The 21,194-nt window shown below is 50.0% G+C and overlaps 1 protein-coding gene across 4 annotated transcripts in view; it reads right to left on the bottom strand.

Annotated features, from left to right (window-relative positions):
- PRMT8 (protein arginine methyltransferase 8) overlaps nucleotides 1–21,194 on the bottom strand; it is an 89,434-nt gene that overhangs the window by 32,767 nt on the left and 35,473 nt on the right. For 2 of the 4 annotated variants that reach the window (XM_070618937.1, XM_070618940.1), the window contains exons 2-4: nucleotides 20,286–20,471; nucleotides 8,853–9,008; nucleotides 5,606–5,669 (exon numbers count right to left, since the gene is read on the bottom strand). In XM_070618937.1, coding sequence (XP_070475038.1) covers nucleotides 5,606–5,669; nucleotides 8,853–9,008; nucleotides 20,286–20,471 — 406 coding nt within the window. Of the gene's footprint in view, nucleotides 1–5,572; nucleotides 5,670–8,852; nucleotides 9,009–20,285; nucleotides 20,472–21,194 lie in introns of all 4 variants that reach the window. The other 2 variants (XM_070618938.1, XM_070618939.1) reach the window with 1 other exon arrangement.

Here is a 21,194-nt window from a genome sequence, read left to right as displayed (position 1 = left end):
GAGTTTTTGTTTCTAGAACTGTAAAAAATTATATCGATCCCTGAGCTCCTACGTCAACTTTTCACAGACGAATCTACCTTCTCAGGCAGCCCACTGATTCCTCGGCGGGGAAAGAGAGGAAGTAATAGTTGTCAGTGCTTAAGTCAAAGAGGAGCCTCTCAGCACGTGTGTGGGCCACGCGTGTGGAAGGAGCCATGTGAAGGCTGCACGTCCGCTGCAGGTGGCTTCATGGAGGTGTGCGTCTACACGTGGATAACCATCCAGAGCAGCCACGCGGAGGTGGAGAGGAGAGACATTGATTGATTCTGGGTAGCAGGTATTTTGTGTCCTGTGTTGTTATTTATGTCGCTACACCTACACTCCTGAGACCCACACAATTGGCTCTGCAGCATTTCAAAAGCATTTCCATGGAAGCATTTGTGCAGTCAAGTTGTCCTCTTTCTAGTACACATGCCAAGGCTGAGTGAGCTGGCGCAATAGACAGGGCCCTGGGCGGCCTCACTGGCTCCACCCACCTGCTGCTCCCCACCCCGGGAAGCAGAAATGAAGACAACTGTGCCTTCTAAAGGCCCCCGGGCCTGGAGTTCCCTCCTCCGCAGCACACTGTGTGTGAGGGGTAGGAACAGCTATGAGGCATGGGGGTGGCTCTTCACTTGGGGACAGTAGTTTGTCCCTCTTGAGCCTTTGCACAGAATCAAGTGTGAACCATCAAAATATACAGCAAGGAAGGATTTCATCCTAAAGCCAAGCAAACTCGTTGCCATGCTGCCGGGGAAGGGCCAACGGTCCAGGGCGGGTGTTAAGCCTGAGCGGAGTGAGGGTGGCCCAGCACCGCACAGCAAGCCCGGGCGGGTGAGCCAGCATCCCTGCGGAGGGTAGCTGTTGGAGAGCGAAGTCCTGGGGGGTGAGGAAGGCCTCTGCCCGGGAGGCCGTCTAGCTCAGCCAGCTGGAGCCTGAGCAGGGAGGGAGGGAGCCATGCGGAAGGCTGCCCTGCACAGGGTGTCAGAGCCCAGCATGGGGGCACCAATGCGTCTGAGTGGGGCAGGAGGGGGTGACAATGGGAGAGTGTTTACATAGGAGAGATTGATCCAATAAGTAAACATACTCAGAATAATGGGAGCCAGGTTTTTCACTGTCAGAGAAAGGAGTCACGAACACAGGAAAGGAGGAAAAACTAGAGGAGACCCCCTGGAGCGGGGTTAGAGGTGGAGGTGTCAGTGTGAACTCACACTTGACAGTACAGATAGATGCAGAAATACACGTTACGTAAATGTGTATGTACACACACACACGTTCTCTAGTTCTTTCCACTGAAACAGTGCCAACACCCTAAAATCAACGAGCATACTTAGCCTGAGATCCTAGTTCCTACACACCATTGTCCATTAAATGGATTCAAGATTCCCTGGAGAAATGGCTGATTCTAGAACTGAGACATGGAAAGTACAAGATAAACCTGGAACATGTATGCCAAAATAAGAAAGCTCACAAAAAGTGAAGGAGGCATCAAAGGGACACAGAAGCCAGCTTGAAGGGGCTCCCAGTGACCAACTTAGGGACAATTTGCATACCAAAGTCATATCAAAGTCAGTACTGATAATAATAGATACAACCTATTGAATAAAATAGGAAATTAATGAGGAGGAATGAAATATTTACGTGGTTTCAAACTACCTCTCCCAGAAAACCTCACTAATTACCAGGGGGAAGAGCAATTTACTAGGAGAAGCCTGGCAGACATCACCTTAATCAGTGATCACCATAAACTTCGTCAGTAACAGGACAAATCAGAACCGCGTGCCAGCCGAGATCGTGCAGTGAGAGGAACACAGCCTAACGCCTGTGCCGTTCCTGCCGGGAGGCGCACCCCGAATCCAAGTGTGGGGAGGCATCGCACATCCCCACACTGAGGGACATCCTCCAGAACGTGGCCTGTCGTCTCCAAGTGTCAAGGCCAGGAAAGTCTGACTGTTCCAGCTTGAGGGAAACCAGAGACGTGACAACTAAATGCAATGTGTGGTTCAGAACTGAATCCTTTTGCTATGAAGGATGCTATTGCGACAACTGGCAAAATGTGACCAGGATCTGAGCGCTAGATGATGGTAACATATTAACGTTAATCTCCCGATTTTGATGGTTGCATTGTGGTCATGTAGGAAAACGTCCTTGTTTGCAGGAAATGCATTCAGGGATGATGGGGCATCATGTCAACAACTTACTCTCAAATGGCTCAGAAGAAAAAAAACAGCTATATTTGTACCTTTTCTGTAAATTGGAATGTTTCAAAGGTTCAAAGAAAGAAGAGAAAAGGAAGGGAAGGGAAGAGGAATAAAGACAATTACAGGAGGCTGAAGCAGGGCAGGGGAGGGAGGGGCCTTGAGGTGGGAACCAGAAAGGGATGAGGAGGGGGCCGGGCGATTCTTTTTCCAGGCACACGTCATTAGCCCACCTCCCCTTCAGGGCCCACCCCACACTCTGCTACCAATGGCCACAGGGCAGGAGCCCTCTGCCAGCCAGACAAGGGAGGTGAGCCAGGGATGCTGTGGCTCTAGACCCCAGCCCCAGGAGCCAGCAGCAGGAGAGACAGAGGAAGAGGAGGTGGCTGGGCAGACCCTCTGAGGTCCGGCATTAGAACGCAAGTGAAACTTAGCGGCAGCGACATGGGCTCCATGTTCTCTGAAGGCCCGTGGGGCCCAGGGATGAGACTCAATCACCTGAGGGGAAATCTGATTCCACCCCTCTTTGCACCCACCCTCCCCTCCTAAGAGGCCCTGGTGTTCATTTTCAGGGTCAGCAGGCGCTCACGGTGCTTCCACACCAACGTGAACACACTTTACGGAAGAGAACAGGAGTGAGAGCCAAGCCCAAAGGTTCTGCCCCACCTCTCCTGACCTCACTTACCACACCTGTTCAACGGGGAACCACTTGCCCTGTTTCACAGAGTTAGGGAAGGGAGATCTGCCAAAAACACGTGGACGCCAGACTGCACCGCCTTGTAGAGAAAGGATTGGCGGGTTTTCTTTTTCTGTCTTTGGTAGGCAAGTGGAGACGTCACTTCTCCATCCCTTCTGCCCAGGTGAAGCACTTTCCCGAGGAGTGTACAGAAGAGATGTGGCTCCCCTGAGTGAGCCAAGAGAGACTGGACACCAAGCCAGAGGTCGGGGGCATCTGAGCAACATCTCCCCACTCAGGCTGGACAGAGCCTCTGGGCCGCTGCTCATGGCCGCATTGAGGCTGCCTGCTGGTTCCCTCCAGCCTTTCTCACTGTCACTCACCCACCACCACCCCCTTCACTCCCTCGCTTCCTCTCTTACCCAGCGTAGACTCCAAGGTCCTTTACTGCAAGCAACTTCTGGCTCCTCCCTCCCTCTTTTGTGTCCTCCCAGCAAAGCCTGGTCCCAAGCAGCTCTGCTCTCCACTTGCACCCAAGCTGCTGAGCATGGTCATAGAAAAATCATACAACAGAGGGAACTGAGCCCACTGCACATCCATGTCCACTCATGTCTAACAGGCGTGGACTGCTCCCCAGCAATCCCCACTAGCCCAGCCTGTTTGTGTTCCTCCCTCCCTCCCTTCCTCAGAGAGACCGTTCTATTCCTTCTCATCTCTCTCCAAAATACTTACACCCTTCTCCCCATCTTCTCTGCCAATGTCTCATTCTTCAATGAGAAAATGGAAGCAACAAATCAGGGGCTTCCCACCACCAGCACACCTCCATCTGGACCCCCACCCCCGACTTTCTCTCTGCTACTGTGGTTAAATTGTCCATACTTCCAGAAAAAGACCAACCCCTCCACCTGTGCCCACCCCTCTTACCTTCTCAAAGTCCTTGCTCCTGAATTTACTTTTTCCTGAATCTGCAATTTTCCAATCTCTACTGGACCATTGCATCATATACACGTGTTTTCATATCTCCAATCGCTAAAAAAAGCCAGCCCTGGTGGTCTAGTGGTTAAGATTTTGTGCTCTCACAGCAGCCGCCCAGGTTCATTTCCCAGGCAGGGAACCACACCACCCACCTCTCGGTTGTCATACTGTGGCGGCTATGTGCTGCTGTGATGCTGAAAGCTATGCCACCGGGATTTCAAATACCAGCAGGGTCACCCATGGTGGACAGGTCTCAGCAGAGCTTCCAGACTACACAGACTAGGAAAGAGGACCTGGCCACCCATTTCTGAGAAAATCGGCCGTGAAAACCACTTGAATAGCAGCGGAGCATTGTCTGATAGAGCGCTGGAAGGTGAGAGGATGGCGCAAGAAGACCGGGCAGGTTCTGCTGTTGTACTCAGGGTCCCTAGGAGTCAGATCGACTTGACGGCACTAACAACAAAATCCTTAAGAAACACCAGCTCCCTTCCTTGACCCCACATGCCCCTGCAGGGCCTGGTCCGTTTTTCTGCTTACCACAAGAAGAGTTACTTATAGTCCTCACTCCACGATCTCTCCTTAACCCGCTCTGACTGGGCTTCTGTCCCCAATCCTATACTTGAGTCTGCTCTTGTTAAGAACACCAGTAACCTCCATGTGGCCGAATTCAGTAGTCCCTGCTCTGTGCTTATGCCTTGATCTCCCAGCATCCCCTGAGCTGACCACTTCCTCCCTCCCTCGGCTTCCTGCTCCTCCTCTCTCCTGAATGTCCTCCAGCTCACTGAGTATATCCTCTCGGCCTGTTTGCTAGCACCTTCTCCTCTACTTGACCTCCAAAAGGTAAATGCTTGACCTCACATCTCCCTGGAGCACTGAACTATCCTCTTAAGATGTCTCTGCCTACGTGCTCCTGCCTGTAACCCGTTCCAACCCATTCTTCATAGAGAATGCTCCTCTTGTGCTTAAAATTATCCAAAAGGCTTCCATCATCCTTAGAAAAAAGTCCAACCTTGTTTTCCTAGTTTAGAAACTCCCCCTGGTCTGGCCCCACTCAGCACAGGGCCTGGGGACCGAACCTCATCCCACCAACTGGTGACAGATACAGGAGGTCTCCTAATCAGGACACCCGCGGGCGTGAGTTCGTTCAGGATGGGCTGCAGAGAGGGTGCTGGGGGGCTGCAGTGCGCGGGAAAGGAGGGAGGGGAGGAGCAAAGCGAACACACGGCTCTGCATGATCAGACTCCAGCTTGAAGAAGGTCCCACCCCACAGAGCAACCCAATCGCCAAGACAGCCCCGTAAGCAACAGGGCCTCTGGGCAGTAGAGGCCCGCATTTCTCCAAAGGCAGAGGTCTGCTCGGATGCCGCTGGGTGGGTGGCAGGAGAGGTAGGGCTGGAGGTTGTGGAGAGAGAAGAGGAGGAGGAGGAGGAGCTGCCATCGTGCAAACTCAAAAGATGGCCTGCAGCTGGGACCAAGCAGTGGGCATGGAATTAAGGAGTTACTCACAAGCTGGGCTCACTGGAGGCTGAGCTGGGACAAATGTGCCCTTGGCTGACATGGCAGGGATTGGGAACCTCAGAACCCCATGGCCACAGTCCTGCTAACCAGGCCTCAGCTGGGCTCCACCTCCCCAAGGCCAAGTGTTCCTCTCTCTTCCCTCTCCTGTCAGTCCGTGCCACCCAAACAAGGGAGTGCCAGCCCCTCACCCCCCACGGGGAAGCCACGGAGGCACGCCTCACTGTTGTCCAGGTGGTTGGCCTTAACGATCTTCTCTGAGTAGTCAGAAATACTGGAGCATTCAATCTGGAAAGGGCACAGAACAAAGGAGCAAGGCGTCAAAAAGTTGCAGCAGGTCCAACAGCAATTTCACGGACGGAGGAGCCTAGAGGGGTACAGCGACTTGCCCACAGCCGGGCAGCTGCTTTGCGGCAGATTAGAAACTAAAACACAGCCCTCCCGGCTTGCAGGCAGCGGCTCTCCCACTAAACGGTCTGCCTCGGCGGGAGACTGACCCCCGGCGCTGCTCTGTGGCAGAGGCCCAGGCTCTGAGCGGAGAACCGGCCGAGGCTGCACAGCCGCTGGCCTCCCAGGAGAGGATGGGGGAAGGCAGAGCCGCGGCCAGAGCTCCGCAGCCCACCCTCCCTGGTTAAATGGGGCGCATTGCAGGACAGGGGCCATCTGGAAAATGCCTCAGGCCAGGCTTGAGATCCTTCCCCCAACACACATGCATGAACTCTCACCCCTTCTGCAGTCTCCACCCTTGAGAGAACTGATTCTTTTAAATCTAGAAGTCTCTCCAGCCTCCCGAAAATCTCCTCAGCAGAGGGCCAAGTCGTTTGAGAAGTCGGTTGACCTCAGCTGAGGGCTGGACCATGTGGGAATAGCAGGAGACAAGCCCCAGCCCGGGAGTGGAGGCCGGGGGAGGCCGGGGGAGGGCCCAGGGCCCTGGGAAGAGAGGGGCAGCTGCCAGGAGCTGTTCTCACTCCTTAGCTGGCCCCCTACCGAGGCCGGCCCGCACTAAGGCTGCCCTCACCTCCACCCTTCGGCCCACCTCAGACTGCCCCAGCGCCTTGGGGGGAGTATTTGCATAGGGGCACTGAGGGGGTTGCTGACCGCCTCTATCAAAGCCTCTGGATGGGTGAGGGCACCTGTGGGGTCCCTCCAGAAGAGAAGGCAGACCCTGGCTGGGGCTCAGATCCCAGCAGCACCAGCCCTTTCCTGGGCTGTGGAAAGGTCCTGTGGCCTCCATCCCGTGGTCTGCAGGTCCCTCTTTCTCTCCAATTCTTCCCCCTCCCTGCCGTCTGCAAGGGGCTGCTGAGTTTAGCCATGATGGACATGGGATCTGGAGCCAGGCAGCTGGCCTCTGCCCCTTTCTAGGCATGCCTCAGTTTCCTCCTAAGTAAGTCCTGGTTTCACGGGGTTGTTGTGGGGATTAAATGAGCAGCGCACATCCCCTGAAAGCAGGCAGGCCACGGCGTGAGAATGCCTTAGCATTTCTTTCCTCTTTTTCTTCCTGCCATGTTCTACTTTTCCTTTTCTCCCTCTTCTCTCATTCTCGCTTCACTTTCTCCACTTGTTTCTTTTGTACTTTCTGCTTTGTTTTCTTTCTTCTTTTGTTGATCTCTCTCCCATCACTCTAGCTTTGCTCTGAGTCTTTCTTTCTCTCCATGTCTGTCTGTCTCTCTCTGTTTCCCTGTCTCCATTTCTGTCCAAGTCAATTCCCTCATTCTCCCTCCCTCCCTCCCTCCCTCTTTCTTCTCTCTCTCTCCTGCCCTCCCATCGACCTCTCTTGAGAGGAGCAGTGGGTGGCGGGGAACCTGGAACAGGAGAAAATGTGACGTGAGCCATCCCACCAGGAAAGAAGCCCAGCTAAGCGTGGCAGAGCTGTTCATAAAAGAGCTGTTACAGCAAGAGAGCGGGAGCAGACAGATGGGGTCGCGTCCCCACAGCTGGAAGGCGCGGAGCGGGAGCCTCCTGACAGCTCCCTGGCTGGAGCCCCCGGCGACTTGGAAACCAGTGATGGGCAGCCCTGCCTTTCCTTCTCAGCCCTCAGCTACTCACGTCCCCCCAGCCAAGATGGAACAGGGACAGGGCCTCAGAGATAGTACTGGGAGAGAAGGCTCGGGCTCACCAGGTGGTCCCAAGTCCAGCCCTGAGGCTCTGTGGCCTCATTGGAAGTGGAGTCTGTCTCTTGCCAGAGGCCTCCATCCTGGTGAGGAGAGCCTTGTGAAGGAAAGCCGGACGGTGGGGAGGGGCAGTGCGGTGATGAGGACAGGACCTGACCTTGGGCATCGGGATTGGCCCCGTACCCTCAGCATGTGCCTGAGTTCATGGCCTCTCTGGTCACAGCTATGCCAGAGGGGCCCTGAGGACAGCCCAGGTTTCCAGAAGACCCTGTACAGCCAAGGCCCAAGTGCTTTCCCTGCCAGACGTGGAGGGCAAACGCTGCCCCTGCTGGAGCCTCTGAGGCTGGAGCCAAGAGGATTTGGAGGGCTCCAGCCACCCCGGGGCCTGGGGCTCTCAGGACAGGCTACAGGATGCCCCAACTGAGTCATGGAGAGTGAAACCCCACTGGAGGGTACTCGGCTTCCCATGGGCCTCTGCACATGGGCTGCCCTGTGCACATGCTCCAAGCTTGATTCCAGGATGCCTTTCATTTTGATCAAGGTTAATTCCTATTTTCCAGCCCTGGATCCACTGCATTTCTCAAATGTCCGCCAGCAGCTCACAACTCTTCTTTCTCACAGGTTCTTCCCAGCTCCTGACACTCCCAGCCCCTGGTCATCAGGCTGAGAGGTTTCCCAGAGGGTCAGCCTTCTCCTCTAGCGGGAGAGGCTGCAGCAGCCAGAGCAGGAGAATTTCAGTCCACCAACTTGCCCTTTAAATAACCAACGAAGGAGATTTTCCTGTTATTATCTCCTAGGGCCCCATCCCAAATATGCTAATAAACCCTGAGCCTTTGTCATATGCCAAGCACTGTTCTAAGCACTTTCCCTACGTATTAAACTCAGTTACTCCTCACAATCACCCCATGGGCAAGGCACTGTCACTATGCCCATTTTATAGATGGGTGAAGTGCGGCACAGAGAAGTGAGCTGTCCGCGGTCACACCGCTCGTGAGTGGAAGAGCGGAGATTCAAACCAGAGCTCACACGTGGAACCACACCACACTGCCTCTCACGCTGACAGTGGGACCAAGCCCTGTGAGGTAATGACGACACCAGAATGGATTCTGAAAAGTCAAAAATCCTCCACAAATGTCAGCGGCTGCCAGGGCAAGGAGCCAGGAGCAATGCCCATGTGACAGGGAGCCGTGGGGGCTTGCCCCACCCCAAGAATCACACTTGATTTTCTTCTCAAGAGTGTGAGCCCAGCAAGGATTTGGACCAGGGTCTGTGCTCATAGGAAGGGCCGGAGAGGGCAGAGGGCAGAGGGCAGGGGCTGGCTCTGCAGAGGCCAGCGTGAGGGAGGGAGTGCCGTGCTCACCCCGAACACCTTCTTGGCCCCCGCTTTGGCAGCAAACATGGAGAGGATCCCGGTACCACTCCCAACGTCCAGCACCACTTTGTCCTTGAACACGTGCTTGTTGTGGTACATGGAGTTCCGGTAAGTGAGCGTCCGCACCTCGTCCTTCAGCATCTCCTGAGTGGAAGGAAAGGAGAGGGAGTGTCAACACACTCGAGGCACCTGGGAGTGCCCCGGGGTCATGCACCCACCAAATTCTTCAAAGCTCTCGATGACGTCACTAGGAAGAGCCTCAGAAGAGTATTGTGGGGCAGCTGGACCAGGGGCTACCTGCACAGTTACAAACTCCAGACTTAAAACTGCCCAAGAAAGATTGCGCTCTCCTATCACAGGAGAAACTTACGTCCAGACCTGGGAAAGGTGCGATTTACCAAAGGACGAAAGGAAAGATCTGCACGACGCAGCATGAGAGCTGCAAGTTAGACCTGAGGCAGACCTTCTGCCACGGTGAAGGAACTGTCATCGAACAGGTTACTAAAGGAGATTTGGGGGGTTTTGACATGTGTACTTGTTTTTAATAATAGAAAACATGTTCCTTTATCCATTGTTATTTAAGTGCTTTTAAGAGAGAAGGTAGATTACCCGTTCACACCGTCTCCAGCCTGAGGAGCGCACGATTAATCTCTGTACTGTGCTGAGGCAGGATCTCCATCCGCTCAAGGTTCGGCAAACACTCTAATTTATCACCAACAGCGTTGGGATTTTTTTTTTTCTGAGGAAGATTCGCCCTGAGCTATCATCTGTGCCAATTTTCTTCCACCTTGAGGATGCCTGCCTCAGCATGGCTGACAAGTGGTATATGTCCACATCCAGGATCCGAACCCACGAACCTAGGCCACCGAAGCAGAGCACCTGAACTTAACCACTAGGCCACGGGCCTGGCTAGTATTGGGGTTTTTTTAGTATAACTTTTTAGTACAAGTTGCATACAACAAAGCACAGATTTTAAAATGTATGGTTAGGTGTAAGAGCTTTGACAAATGTACACCTGTGTAGCCACCCCCAAAATCGAGATACAGAACATTTCCATTACCCCAGACAGGCTTTCACCCATGTACATTAATCCTCACCCCAACTCCAGACAACCAAGGATCTAATTTCTATCACCAAAGCTTCCTTCTGCCGGTTCTAGAACTGATATGAATTGAATCACACAGTATGTACACTTTTGTGTCTGGCTTCTTTTGCTCAACGTGAGGTTTTCGAGATTCATTCGTTTTATTGACTGTATCCAGCGTGTGTTCCTTTTCCTGTTGCTGCCATTGTTATTGTTGTAGTTGACCAGTATTCCATAGTATGGAAGTACCACGATGTATTGATCCATTCTCTTGTTGATGGATATTTGGGTTGTCATGAATAAAGCTGCTACAAACATTCTCGTACAAGTAATTTTGAGGATATGTTTTCATTTCCCTTGAGTAAATACCTAGAAGTGGGTTTGCTGCGTCTTAGGGTAGGTGTTTAATTTCACTAGAAATTACCAAATGATTTTTCAGAATAGTTGTGCCATTTGATTATCCCCCCAGCAATGTATGGGAGAGTTCAAGTTGCCTCACATGCCAGCCATTTAGTCTTATCAGTCTTTTTAATTTTAGTCTCCCAGTGGCTCTGAACTCGTATCTCGTTGCAGTTTTAATTGCATATCTCTGACGCTGTTGGTGAAGATACTTCTTTTATGTGTTTATTGGATAGTCATATATATCTTCTTTCGTGACGTGTCTGTCCAAGTCTTTCGTCCATATTTTCCTTGGGCTAGCTGCCCTTTCCTTACTGAATTGTAGGAGTATATGTATTCTGGAAACAAATCCTTTGTCAGCTATACATATTGTGAATATCTTCTCCAAATCTGTGATTTGCCTTTTCATTTTCTTAATATTGTCTTTGGAAAAGCAGTTTGTAATTTTGATAAAGACCAATTTTTCAGTTTGTTCTTTTCTGATTAGAATTTTTTGTGTCCTGCTTAATCTTTGTCTACCCCAAGGTCACAAAGATATTCTCCTGTGTTTTCTTGAAGAAGTTTTATAGCTATGGCTTTTACTTTTAGGTTTATGATCCACGTCAAATTTATTTTTGTATATGGTGTAAACTAGGGATGTGAGTTCATTTTTTTCATGCAAATAGATGGTTCAGTGACATGGTTCATTTCCCCCCACTGAATTACATGGAGGAAATCCTCTGGAACAATCTTCTCTTTGTTTCCATCACCTTGCCACTTGTGTCAAAAATCAATTGACAGCACATGCCTCTGATCTGTTCCATCAATATACCAATTCAACACTGACTCGATTACTGTGGCTTTATATTAACTTTGAAATGAAGTAGTTCAACTTAATCCTTTCGCTACAAGATTATTTTGGATTTTCTAGATCCTTTGCATTTCCATATACATTTCAGAATCAGTTTGTTAATTGAGACAGAATAGCCTCCTGGAGTTGATTGGAATTGCGTTGAATCTACAGATCCACTGGGGGAAAGTTGACATCTTAGTTAATTATTGAGTCTTACAGTCCAAGAACAGTGATACAGCTCTCCTTTTATTTAGGTCTGTTTCATTTCTGTCTGCAGTGTTCCTATAGATTTCAATATAGAGGTCTTGTACTTCTTTCATTAAACTTGTTCTTAACTGTTGTATTATTGTACTGTATTTGACATTTTTAAAATTTCATTTTCCAACAGTTTTGTGTTAGCATAGTATATTGACTTTATGTTTTGCAGCCTTGCTTGCACACTAATTCTAGTAGGATTTTTTGTAGATTCCTTTGTTTTTCTATATAAAAAATCTTGCCACTTGTGAATGAAGACAATTTCACTTCTTTTTTCCTATCTGTGTGCCTTTTATCTCTTGTTCTTTCCTCTTGCACTGTTGCACTGGCAAGGATGGACATCCAGTGAAACCATGAATAGAACTGGAGAGGAAGGCTTCCTTCCTTTGTTCCGATGATGTATAAATGTCACCATTGGGTATAATCTCAGCTGTGGGCTTTCCAAAAACGTCTTTTATCGGACCAGAAAGGTTATTTTCTATTTCTAATTTGCTGAGAGTTTTTATCATGAATTGGTGTTGAATTCTGTCTCATGCTTTTCCTACGTTTATTGAGATGGTATATGACTTCTCTCCTTTATTCTTTTAATGTGTTAAACTCCATAGATTGGTTTCAAATGTTGAACCAACACTTTATCATGTTGTGTTATCTTTTTAAATATTGCTGAATTTTATTTGTTAATATCTTGCTGTAAATTTTTGTCTATATTTATGAGGGTTCTATAATTTTCTCTTATCTTCTCTGGTAATCAGTTATGCTGAGCCCACCACATAAGTTAGGAAGTATAATCTCCTCATACATTTTCTGAAAAAGGTTTGTGTGAGATTGGTGTTTTTCTTCCTTAAATACTTCATATAAATCACCAGTAAAGCCATGTGGGCCTGGAGTCCTTTTTGTGGGAAGATTTTAAATTAGGAATTCACTTTATTTGATAGAGGGCAATTTTAGTTTTCTGTGCATTCTTACATCAGTTTTGACAGGCATTTTTCTAAGGAATTTATCCGTTTCAGCTAAAAGGTCAAATTTATAGGCATAACATTGTCGTAATATACTCTAATTACCTATTGAGGGTCTATATGATGTGTAATGATGACTTTGTCTTCATTTATGATATCATAATTTGTGTTTTCCCTGATTTTTTTCTTGATCAGTCTAGCTAGGTGTTATAAATTTAATTAATCTTTTCAAAAACCAAATTTTGGCTTTGTCGGTTTTCTTTAATGTTTGATTTCTGCTCTCATCTTTATTATTTCCTTCCTTCAACTTACCTGGTTTTTATTCACTCTTCTTTCTCTACTTTATGAGGTGGAAGCCTTGATCACTGATTTTGTACCTTTGTTTTTGTCTAATAAACACATAAAGCTACAAATTTTCCTCTAAAGATTGCTTTCACTGTATCCCACAGATTTTCATACATCACGTGTCTTAGTCAGTTCAGGCTGCTATAACAGAATGCCATAGACTGGGTGGCTCAAAAAACAACATTTATTTCTCACAGTTCTGGAGGCTTGAAGTCCAAGATCAAGGTGCCCGAAAATCCAGTGTCTGGTGAGGACCTCCTGCCTGGTTTGCAGATGGCCGTTGTCTCCTTGTATCCGCACGTGGTGGAGAGCTGAGTGAAGGAGCTAGCCTCATGTCTCTTCTTAGAAGGACACTAATCCCATTCATGAGGGCCCCACCCTCAGGACCTAACTACCTGGCAAAGGCCCCACCTCCTAATATCATCACCTTGGGGGTTAGGATTTCAACAAATGAATTTGGGGGCTCACAAACATTCAGTCCATAGCATTGTGTTTTCACTATCATTCAGTTTGGAATATTTTCTAATCTCCTGTCTGACCTTGATCTCAGTGGTGCTTAATTTCCAAGTATTTGGAGATTTTCTAGATAATTTATTGCTTTTGGTTTCTATTTAATTCCATTATGACCAAAAACCCATTCTGTATTCTGTATTCGATATTTGTATTCTGTCTTCTGTAGCTTGGGGATGCAATGTTCTACATAGGCCAAGTAGGTCAGGTTGTTTGATTACGCCAGAAAATTATTCAAATTTTCTACACCCTTACTGATTTTTTTGTATTTTCACTCTATCAATAACCAGAAAGAAGCTTTTAAAAAAATGTTAGCTACGGTTGGGGATTTGTATTTTTCTCCCTCTAGTTCTGTAGATTTTGCTTCATGTTTTTGAAGCTCTGTGCACACATGTGCAAGAGTTTGTAACATGTCACCCTGGCAGGCTGAGCTACATTTCGTGGAATTATTTTTTTACTATGTTTCCAGTTAGGGTGTCACAAAGGAGACTCTTGCAAGATTTAGAGGGTACGAAGGAGATAGGAACGATTTTGTAGCGCACACATGTCATTGCTGACTTGTTGATTCACCTCATTGGCATGAAGCAGCCACTGGGCCTGCAATCGCTCTGCCTTCCCCTGCAGTTTCTCTGACTCCTGGGCCACGTGTGTGTGGGCCTGGCTCCATGGTGAAACACCCCAGCCTCTACAGGATATGCTTGCCAGCAAGGTCAAAGGCAATAGAATGGACATGTGTTTCAACCTGTCCTCATAGGGTTCAAGCTTGTGCTTATGGGTTCTGGCTGCTCCTGATCTCCCCTGCTTTAACATCCATTTTCCTTTTCTACCTGGCCTGTGGACTTCGAGCTCCAGCATCACACATGAAGACAACAGCCTTACACAATTGCACAGGCCAACTCCTTGCATCCCTGCAATAAATTCACACATGTATCTCCCACTGGATCTGCTTCCATTGTTGAACCCTGGCTGATACAGAATTTGGTACCAAGAATAGCTCCTGAGGAACAGAATCTAAGGATGTGTTCTCTGAACTGGTTCTGAGTTTTAAAGGCACTAATGACTCTATTGCCATTGGAAAAAGGGCACTGGTAGTCAATAGCATGAAATGGCAAAGGAGCCACTCAGATTTCAGCTTTAGATACCTGTGATAAAGTACCTATAGAGGACAAGACTCTGAATGACCAAGTATTTGCTACCTTAGAACATTTTAATCAATATAAGGAGCATAATGGGATGGGTGGGTTGGTTGGTTGCTACTAACTGTGCTAGAAAACTTGGAGGAAAAAAATGATGAGCACAGGGATTTAAAAATTGCCAGCTCAAGGTCTGCATAGAGCACCCAAAAGCTTCTATGACTTCTTTGGGGAAAAAAAAAAAGAGAAAACCTTATTTCCTGTAGGTGCAGGGCCAAGATTTCTGAAAACCAAGCCCAAAGTCTAATCCTGCAAGTGCCTGAATTATCGTCCAAATGGAATTCCCATGTTTACAGGTTCTCTTTTGTTAAAGTCCAGTCTATGGAAGGACTGGGATCCTGAAAATTGGAACAGGAACATATGGGCAAATTCTGATGAAGCTGGGACCGAAAGTCCCTAAATTACACAGAATCTCCTTTGCCGGTGGAGGGAGTTAGTTCTCCTTTCCCCGAAGAATCACACGGGCCTCCCGTGAGGTACTTCTTGCAAGGCACTGCTGATTCTCCCCAGGCCCTGCCCTCACCAACCTTTTCGCTGCCATTCCTATAACTAGAGTCAACACCAAATCAAGCCCCAAAGGGTGAGGTACAAATTGTGACTGATGAGGAAGTATGATACACACCAAAAGAACTGCATGAAATTTCCCGTTTAAATGGATTGAAACCTGGGGAATGTGTAAGGGAATGTATGTTAGGGGTGTGAGATCAAGATGGGAGGAATATAAAGTTGGATCAGGCCAAGTTTATTGATTTACAACCACTAAGCAGAGATCTTGGATTCCCTGTTTTCGCTCCAGGGGCTTGGAATGCCTCTAACGGTTGGTTTGATTGGTTGACTGAAACATGGACCCAAAGTTAGCCCACAGTAAATGAAGATAAAACGTCAGAACTTCCTTGGTATGCTGAGAGGAAGGTATGCCAACGCCTGGGGAGACTGGAATGTTAGAGTACATTTGTCACGAGAGTCCGACTCACCAACGTCAGAGATCAGACCTTCCACCACAGCTGTGAGACATAAGCTTGCGAGGAGAGTCCAGCGTCCTTGAAGAGCTCTCTGGTTGCTCTTCTCTATAGGTCAGAAATTACAGCGGCAACTGCTACCATCAAACTGAGACCCTCAAAGGCAATGGGAATGATATCAAACTGGGATGCTGGGGTGGCAGGGCTCAAATTGCAACACCTAATCACCAAAGATTAGGTGGGCATGGTTACTGTAAAGGACATGGGAGCCAAAGCAGTATTCAGAATAGCCTGACTCACAAAGACCTACGGGGTTGACCAGTTGGTCGTGGAGTCTCGAGAAAGGAAATGGACGGGAAGCATATTAAATTCTTACTTGATCTGTTTAAGCTGAAAAGTTATAGGTCTAGTGAACAGAAGTCTGCTTGAATCACCAAAACAGAGAGTCAAGGTCCCTCAATCGACTCCCAGACTTAAGCCAGTTTACAGGCCCAGAAGCCCTCGAATGAAGGAAAGGCCATGTCCCAGGAGGAAAAATTATGTTATGGAGCCAAATATATATACTGTTAATCTTTCTCGCAGTCTTCTCCAAGAGGACCTCAACCATTCACCAGTGTGACTGCATTGGAGAAAGGAAACCAAACAGGTTTCTGAAGATTATTGGACACTGGCTCTGAGCCGATACTAATTCCGGGAGACCCATTAGTCCAGGAGACCCACCGCCCCATTCAAGCGGCCCGTTGGCCTGCGCAGGAGACAAAGGCAGATCTTGGAGAATGGCTGTGGATTATCATAAACATAATCAGGTAGTGATTCCAACCGCAGTGGCTATTTCAGATGTGGTTTCATTGCTTGAACAAATCAACACCGAGGGTTGCTGTTTTGTATCAGTTTTAGAAATTTATCCACCTAGATTTCTTCAAGTCACGGCTCCAATGCTCTTGAGCTCTCTGAGCCAGCACATCATTCAGCTTGCTGTGTCGTCTCCATTTCCCCATCTGGAAAATGGGGTGATAACAGCCCCTACTTCATAGGGGTGCTGTGATGATTCGATAAACACTGTGTTACGGAAGGGTTAGCTCTGGCTCTGTGACAACTAGGACCCATTTCATCCATGCGAGGAAGTCCCTGAGGGTGAGCAGGGAACAAAGGCCAAGTGACGACCCGAGCTTCGGGGATCTCTCAGTCGCAGCCATATGCACCCCGGGGCCTCTGCAGGTCCTGCTGCTGCCGAAGGGAGCTTCCCCAGTGGTCTCCACCGAATCCATTGCCCTTGTCACTCCTTTGGCCCCTTCGTCCCTTCCCTGAGGCTCCAGACCACAGGAGTTAGGTCCGAAGGTACAAGTTCCGGGGGAAGAGAGGTTGCGACTGCCCCCGCTTGGCCTGCCAAAAGAAAAGGCTCTCTCCCCTCCTCCCCCCCGGCTTTGATCCTCCCTGGGAGAGAAGAGCCCAAAGAAGTCTCCAGACACTTCAGACTAGAGCACACCACTCTTCGTTGAAAACAATCCTAGACCCCAGCTGCGGATGCCTTCACCCCCAGCCTCCCTGCCTTTTAAACACATGACAGCACATTAACGAATTGCTGGGAAACGAGGCCTTGAAGAATCTATTTCAAAAGAACCTGCGGCAAGATTGTCAAAAGAAGAGAGCTGGCCAGGAGTGGGATTGGCGCCCAGGCCTCGGGGTCTGGGAACACAGCCCCACTGGCAGGCATTCTTCTGGTGGCTGAGGCCCCAAACCTGGGGCCAACTGTCAAAGACGCTGAGAACTCAGAGCTGGGACCTGGGAGGTTGTGGAGCTGGTTCCCTCGCCCCTGAGCGGAGGCCTCCGCAAGCACACATCTGTCACTTCTGCTCCTGTTCAAGATCCCATTCTTCTCAGAGGCCCTGGGACAGAATACCATAGTCCTCCTCTCCGCAGCCCCCGCCCTCCGGAGGCTGAGGACAGTCATCTCTGGGTTGGCCCACGGGATGGAAGTAGCAAAGTATCCAGAATCACCTCCTCCAGTCCCCTCACCCAAACTTGGCACTTCTTGTTTCTATTTCCAGGCTGCTCACACCCCATCCATCCCGTGCCGTGTTTCCTGAGCACTTGCTGATTACTATTAATCAGCACGCTGGCGGGACTGCTGCCTGCCCGTGTGAGCATCTTGTTAGCGATGGGAGAAGACTGCCAAATGGCCAGCTCGGCTCCGGATGGTGAGACATGGGTCTTGTCCAGACCGAGGAGCAAAGGCATCGGCGCGAGCCGTCTGGCACGGAATGGAGATCCCTGGGGCTTGATAACCAGAACTGCAGGCCCTCTCTCTGCAAAGAACAATGTTAAGAGTCCGTCCACGTGCCCCCTACCTTCTTTCAGACCAGATGATCTTAGAGACCGAACAGGATGGAGGGAAAGCTCAGGGGTGAAGGAAGGCCAGCTAGCCGCCCCTACGTTAAAGACCTATGCAGTTCCCAGGAGGCCAGGATCTGGGGTGGCCTGCAGCAGCAGCAGGAGGGAATTAAGCTAGGTGATCAGAAGTACTTCCTGATGCAAAGGGTTGCCACAACTATCCTAGGACAGGTTACTAGGGAAAGAACGTCAGATCTGACCTGCAGATCCTCTCCGCCAAGTTTATTAGCTCAGTCTGCACTATGTTTATATATGCGCATGGACAAGTTTGGTTTTTCTATCAATACGTGAACCTGAGGGACCTGGTCTAGGATTTATTTGGTGGCCCTTGGTGTCTTCTCCCGGAGCAGATCATACCCTCTGGCTGCCCGGCTGTGGTGCTGATCAGGCGTCACCTGAGTGATGAGATTAGTGGCCGTGTCAACAGACCTTTGCAAATCAGACAAGGTATCTGGGTTAGAGACTGAGGAACGTCGTGAAGGAAATATAGAGATTAATAATAGCACAGGAGAGCACATCCTAGGGGCCACAGGTGTGGCCCAGCCAGAACCTAGCAAGTCAGAGGGAGGGGTTTGAGAGGTCAGTTGGAGGAGACTCCGTGGAGCAGAAGGGTAGGCATAAGGGGTGCATCAGGATCGGTTGGTTCCTAACAGGGAGATTTCATGCAGGCCCAAGGGCAGGCACTTTGGGAACTGCTCTCTCCCTGGGAATCTGCCCTACAACAGCGGCCCAGAGCCACAGGCCTGTTAGAATCTGTCACAGGGAGATGTCCTTTAATTGGAGGCAGGCTCTTGAGGAGGAGGAGCTCTTGGAGGAGTCCTTTCTGCCTCCCAGAGCCTCTCCCAGGCGTGGGACAGGGCTCCAAGCATCATCCCCACCCCTATCCCCATGGGAGCAGGATCAAGAAAGACGCAACAGCTCACCCATCTGCCCCAGGGTGGCACTGGAGCCACCAAGAGTGGCAGGATCACCTGCCCAGGCCCTCCCGGACCAGGCCCCCCAACATGGAGCCCAGGGTCACTCCCCCTGCCCTGCAGGTCCCAGGCCTATCGCATTTCTGTGGCGAGCAGCTCTCGGGGGGCAAACCTCGAGTCCCACTGGGGCATGTGGGCCAGGCCCCTGAGTCTAGACGTAACTGGGGGACCCTGCTCCACTCTCTGTCTCCACATGGAACTGCACAGGAACCAGCAGGAACAAAGTCAAAGTTTCCAGAAAGAAAGAAAGACCGTTTTAAAGGCTGCATGGCATGGTGGTTAGGAATGACACTCCCGGGCCCAAAATGTGAAGGTAATTTCTAGCTCCTGCATTTGTCAGCTTGTGACCTTGCGCACAAAAGAACCAGTAAGGATGAATGAAGGTTGGCCTATTCTTAAGGTCTAACATCCTCATCTGTAAAACGGGGCAAATAATAATACCAACCTCATCAGGTTGAGCTGAGGAATAACTGAGCGGCAATATAAAATGCTTGGAACATCACGCAGCATGTTGTAAGCACTCGAACAAACAGAAAAGCTCTGGCTCTCGTTATTAAACACCCTTCTGGCCGGCAGTGTCACCACTTCCACACAGGGAGGGTTTACAGAGCGTCTAATTGGAAGGGGAGCTTTGAGACTCATTTCTGAAATGCATCGGCATAGCAAGCAGGCCTTTGTTCCTTTCTCAATATTTCTTCATACCGTAAGGGGATAAGAGAAATATTTTCTTCCCCGGCTTCTTAGCAGGATTAAGTGAAACGATGCACGTACGTGCTTAGCCCAGTGCCCAGCTCTGAGAGAGCACTGCCTTGGAATTAGTTTTCTGTCTGGAGTGGCTTGAGAGGACGCTGGAGGCGACAAGGGTGGGGGAGGGAAAAGGGTCCCCACGACAGGCAGGAAGCCTCTTGTTGGGAAGCTCTGCTCTGTTCTGCAGCGGACACGGATCTTCCCTGCTCTGTCGTGAGACAAGCATTTAGACATAAGAATTTCCTGAGAGTCAGTCAGGGTGTCAGACCTGGGCCAGGTTTCCCGGGAAGCTGGCTGCACTTGCCCCCCGGAGGTGCTCATTGGTCCGGGATGAACCCAAGGGGACCCTGGTCAGGTCCTGAGGACCCAATATCATGACCTTTGGAAGGCCCTTTCAGTCTCAGGACTCTAGCTGCAAGGCATCTGAGCTCCGAGAGCAAGGACCGAGGCCATCCGGCCCACCTGGACCACTTGGGCTTAGGGTCAGGAAGGGACACGGATGCTGGACCATAAAACAGAGAAACCCCGAGCACCCCTTGCTCTCTGGCTGAGAATCACACAGACACACACTTTCGCCTCCTTACCTGCTCTAGGCTTGGCCCTGACCCCCTCCCAGTAGGGCCCATGGGATGGAGAAAGGGTCTGGGGCCTACAGCCACTGGGAGAGCTCACTTTATGACAGTAGAGAGTCGACCCCATTGTGCTGCCTCAGCAAACAGTGACGACACAGCAGGGCCAAGCTCATCCCGTTCAGCCACCAGCTCGGGAGGGTTTACCTCGTGGATCCCAAAGTGGGCGTAGGAGTCGAAGTAATAATCTCTCGAGGTCATCTCCTCCGGGTTCAGCAGCTTGGACATCTTGCCCCGTCCTGGGCAGCTGGGTTGAGTGGACACGTGATGGACACATTGCACAGGCTTGGGTGGGACAACGGGCTGCGGGGGCTGCGAGGGGAGACTGCTCACCTGAGGGGAAGAGAAGGGCGTAGTGTTAACAGCGGCAGCAGGTCCTGCCCTGACAGTCGCACCTCCCTCCCTCCCCTCCCTGAGCCCCACTCCCATCAGCCACAGCAGCCACACCGAAGGGGTGGATGGCCCCTTCAGGCTTCAGCTTGGCAGTCAGCTTGATCGCTGTGACTTGTGGGGCGGTGGCATGCTACTGAGGAGCCAAACAGACCTGATGTAATCCAGTTCCATCTCTTACTAGCTGGGTGACCTGAGCTGATCTAGGCCTCACTTTCGATATTCGTTAAATAGGGACAATAATACCTTCCTTTAGAGGTAAAGGGAAAGATGTATAGAAGAGCATTGCATCACAGAGCACCGCAGAGCATGGTGGCTGGAGTGCAGATTTCAGAGCCATTCTGCCAAGACTTGAATCCCAGCTCTGCCACTTACTAGCTATACGACTTTGGGCAAAGTTACTAGCCCCTCGGTACTTCAGTTCCCCCATCTCTAAAGTGGGAATAAAATGGTCCCATCCCCTAGAGTTGTCCTGAGGATTACACAAGTTAGGATTTGTAAAGTGCTTCGAGAAGGGCCTGGCACATAGTAAGTGTTTGTTAACTGCAATGAGTCCCACCTGCACCCTCCGGAAGATCAGGCCCGCGCCTGCCCTCCCGCCAGCAGGCAGCACTCGCCCCAGCGCAGGGCGCTTAGGTTCTGCTGTCTCCCACCTGCTGTCTGGCC

This window comes from Equus przewalskii, chromosome 5, assembly GCF_037783145.1.
Source record: "Equus przewalskii isolate Varuska chromosome 5, EquPr2, whole genome shotgun sequence".
NCBI classification, from domain to species: Eukaryota; Metazoa; Chordata; class Mammalia; order Perissodactyla; family Equidae; genus Equus; species Equus przewalskii.
The sequence above is the reverse complement of the archived record's forward strand: the minus strand, read 5'-3'. Positions and strand labels throughout refer to the sequence as shown.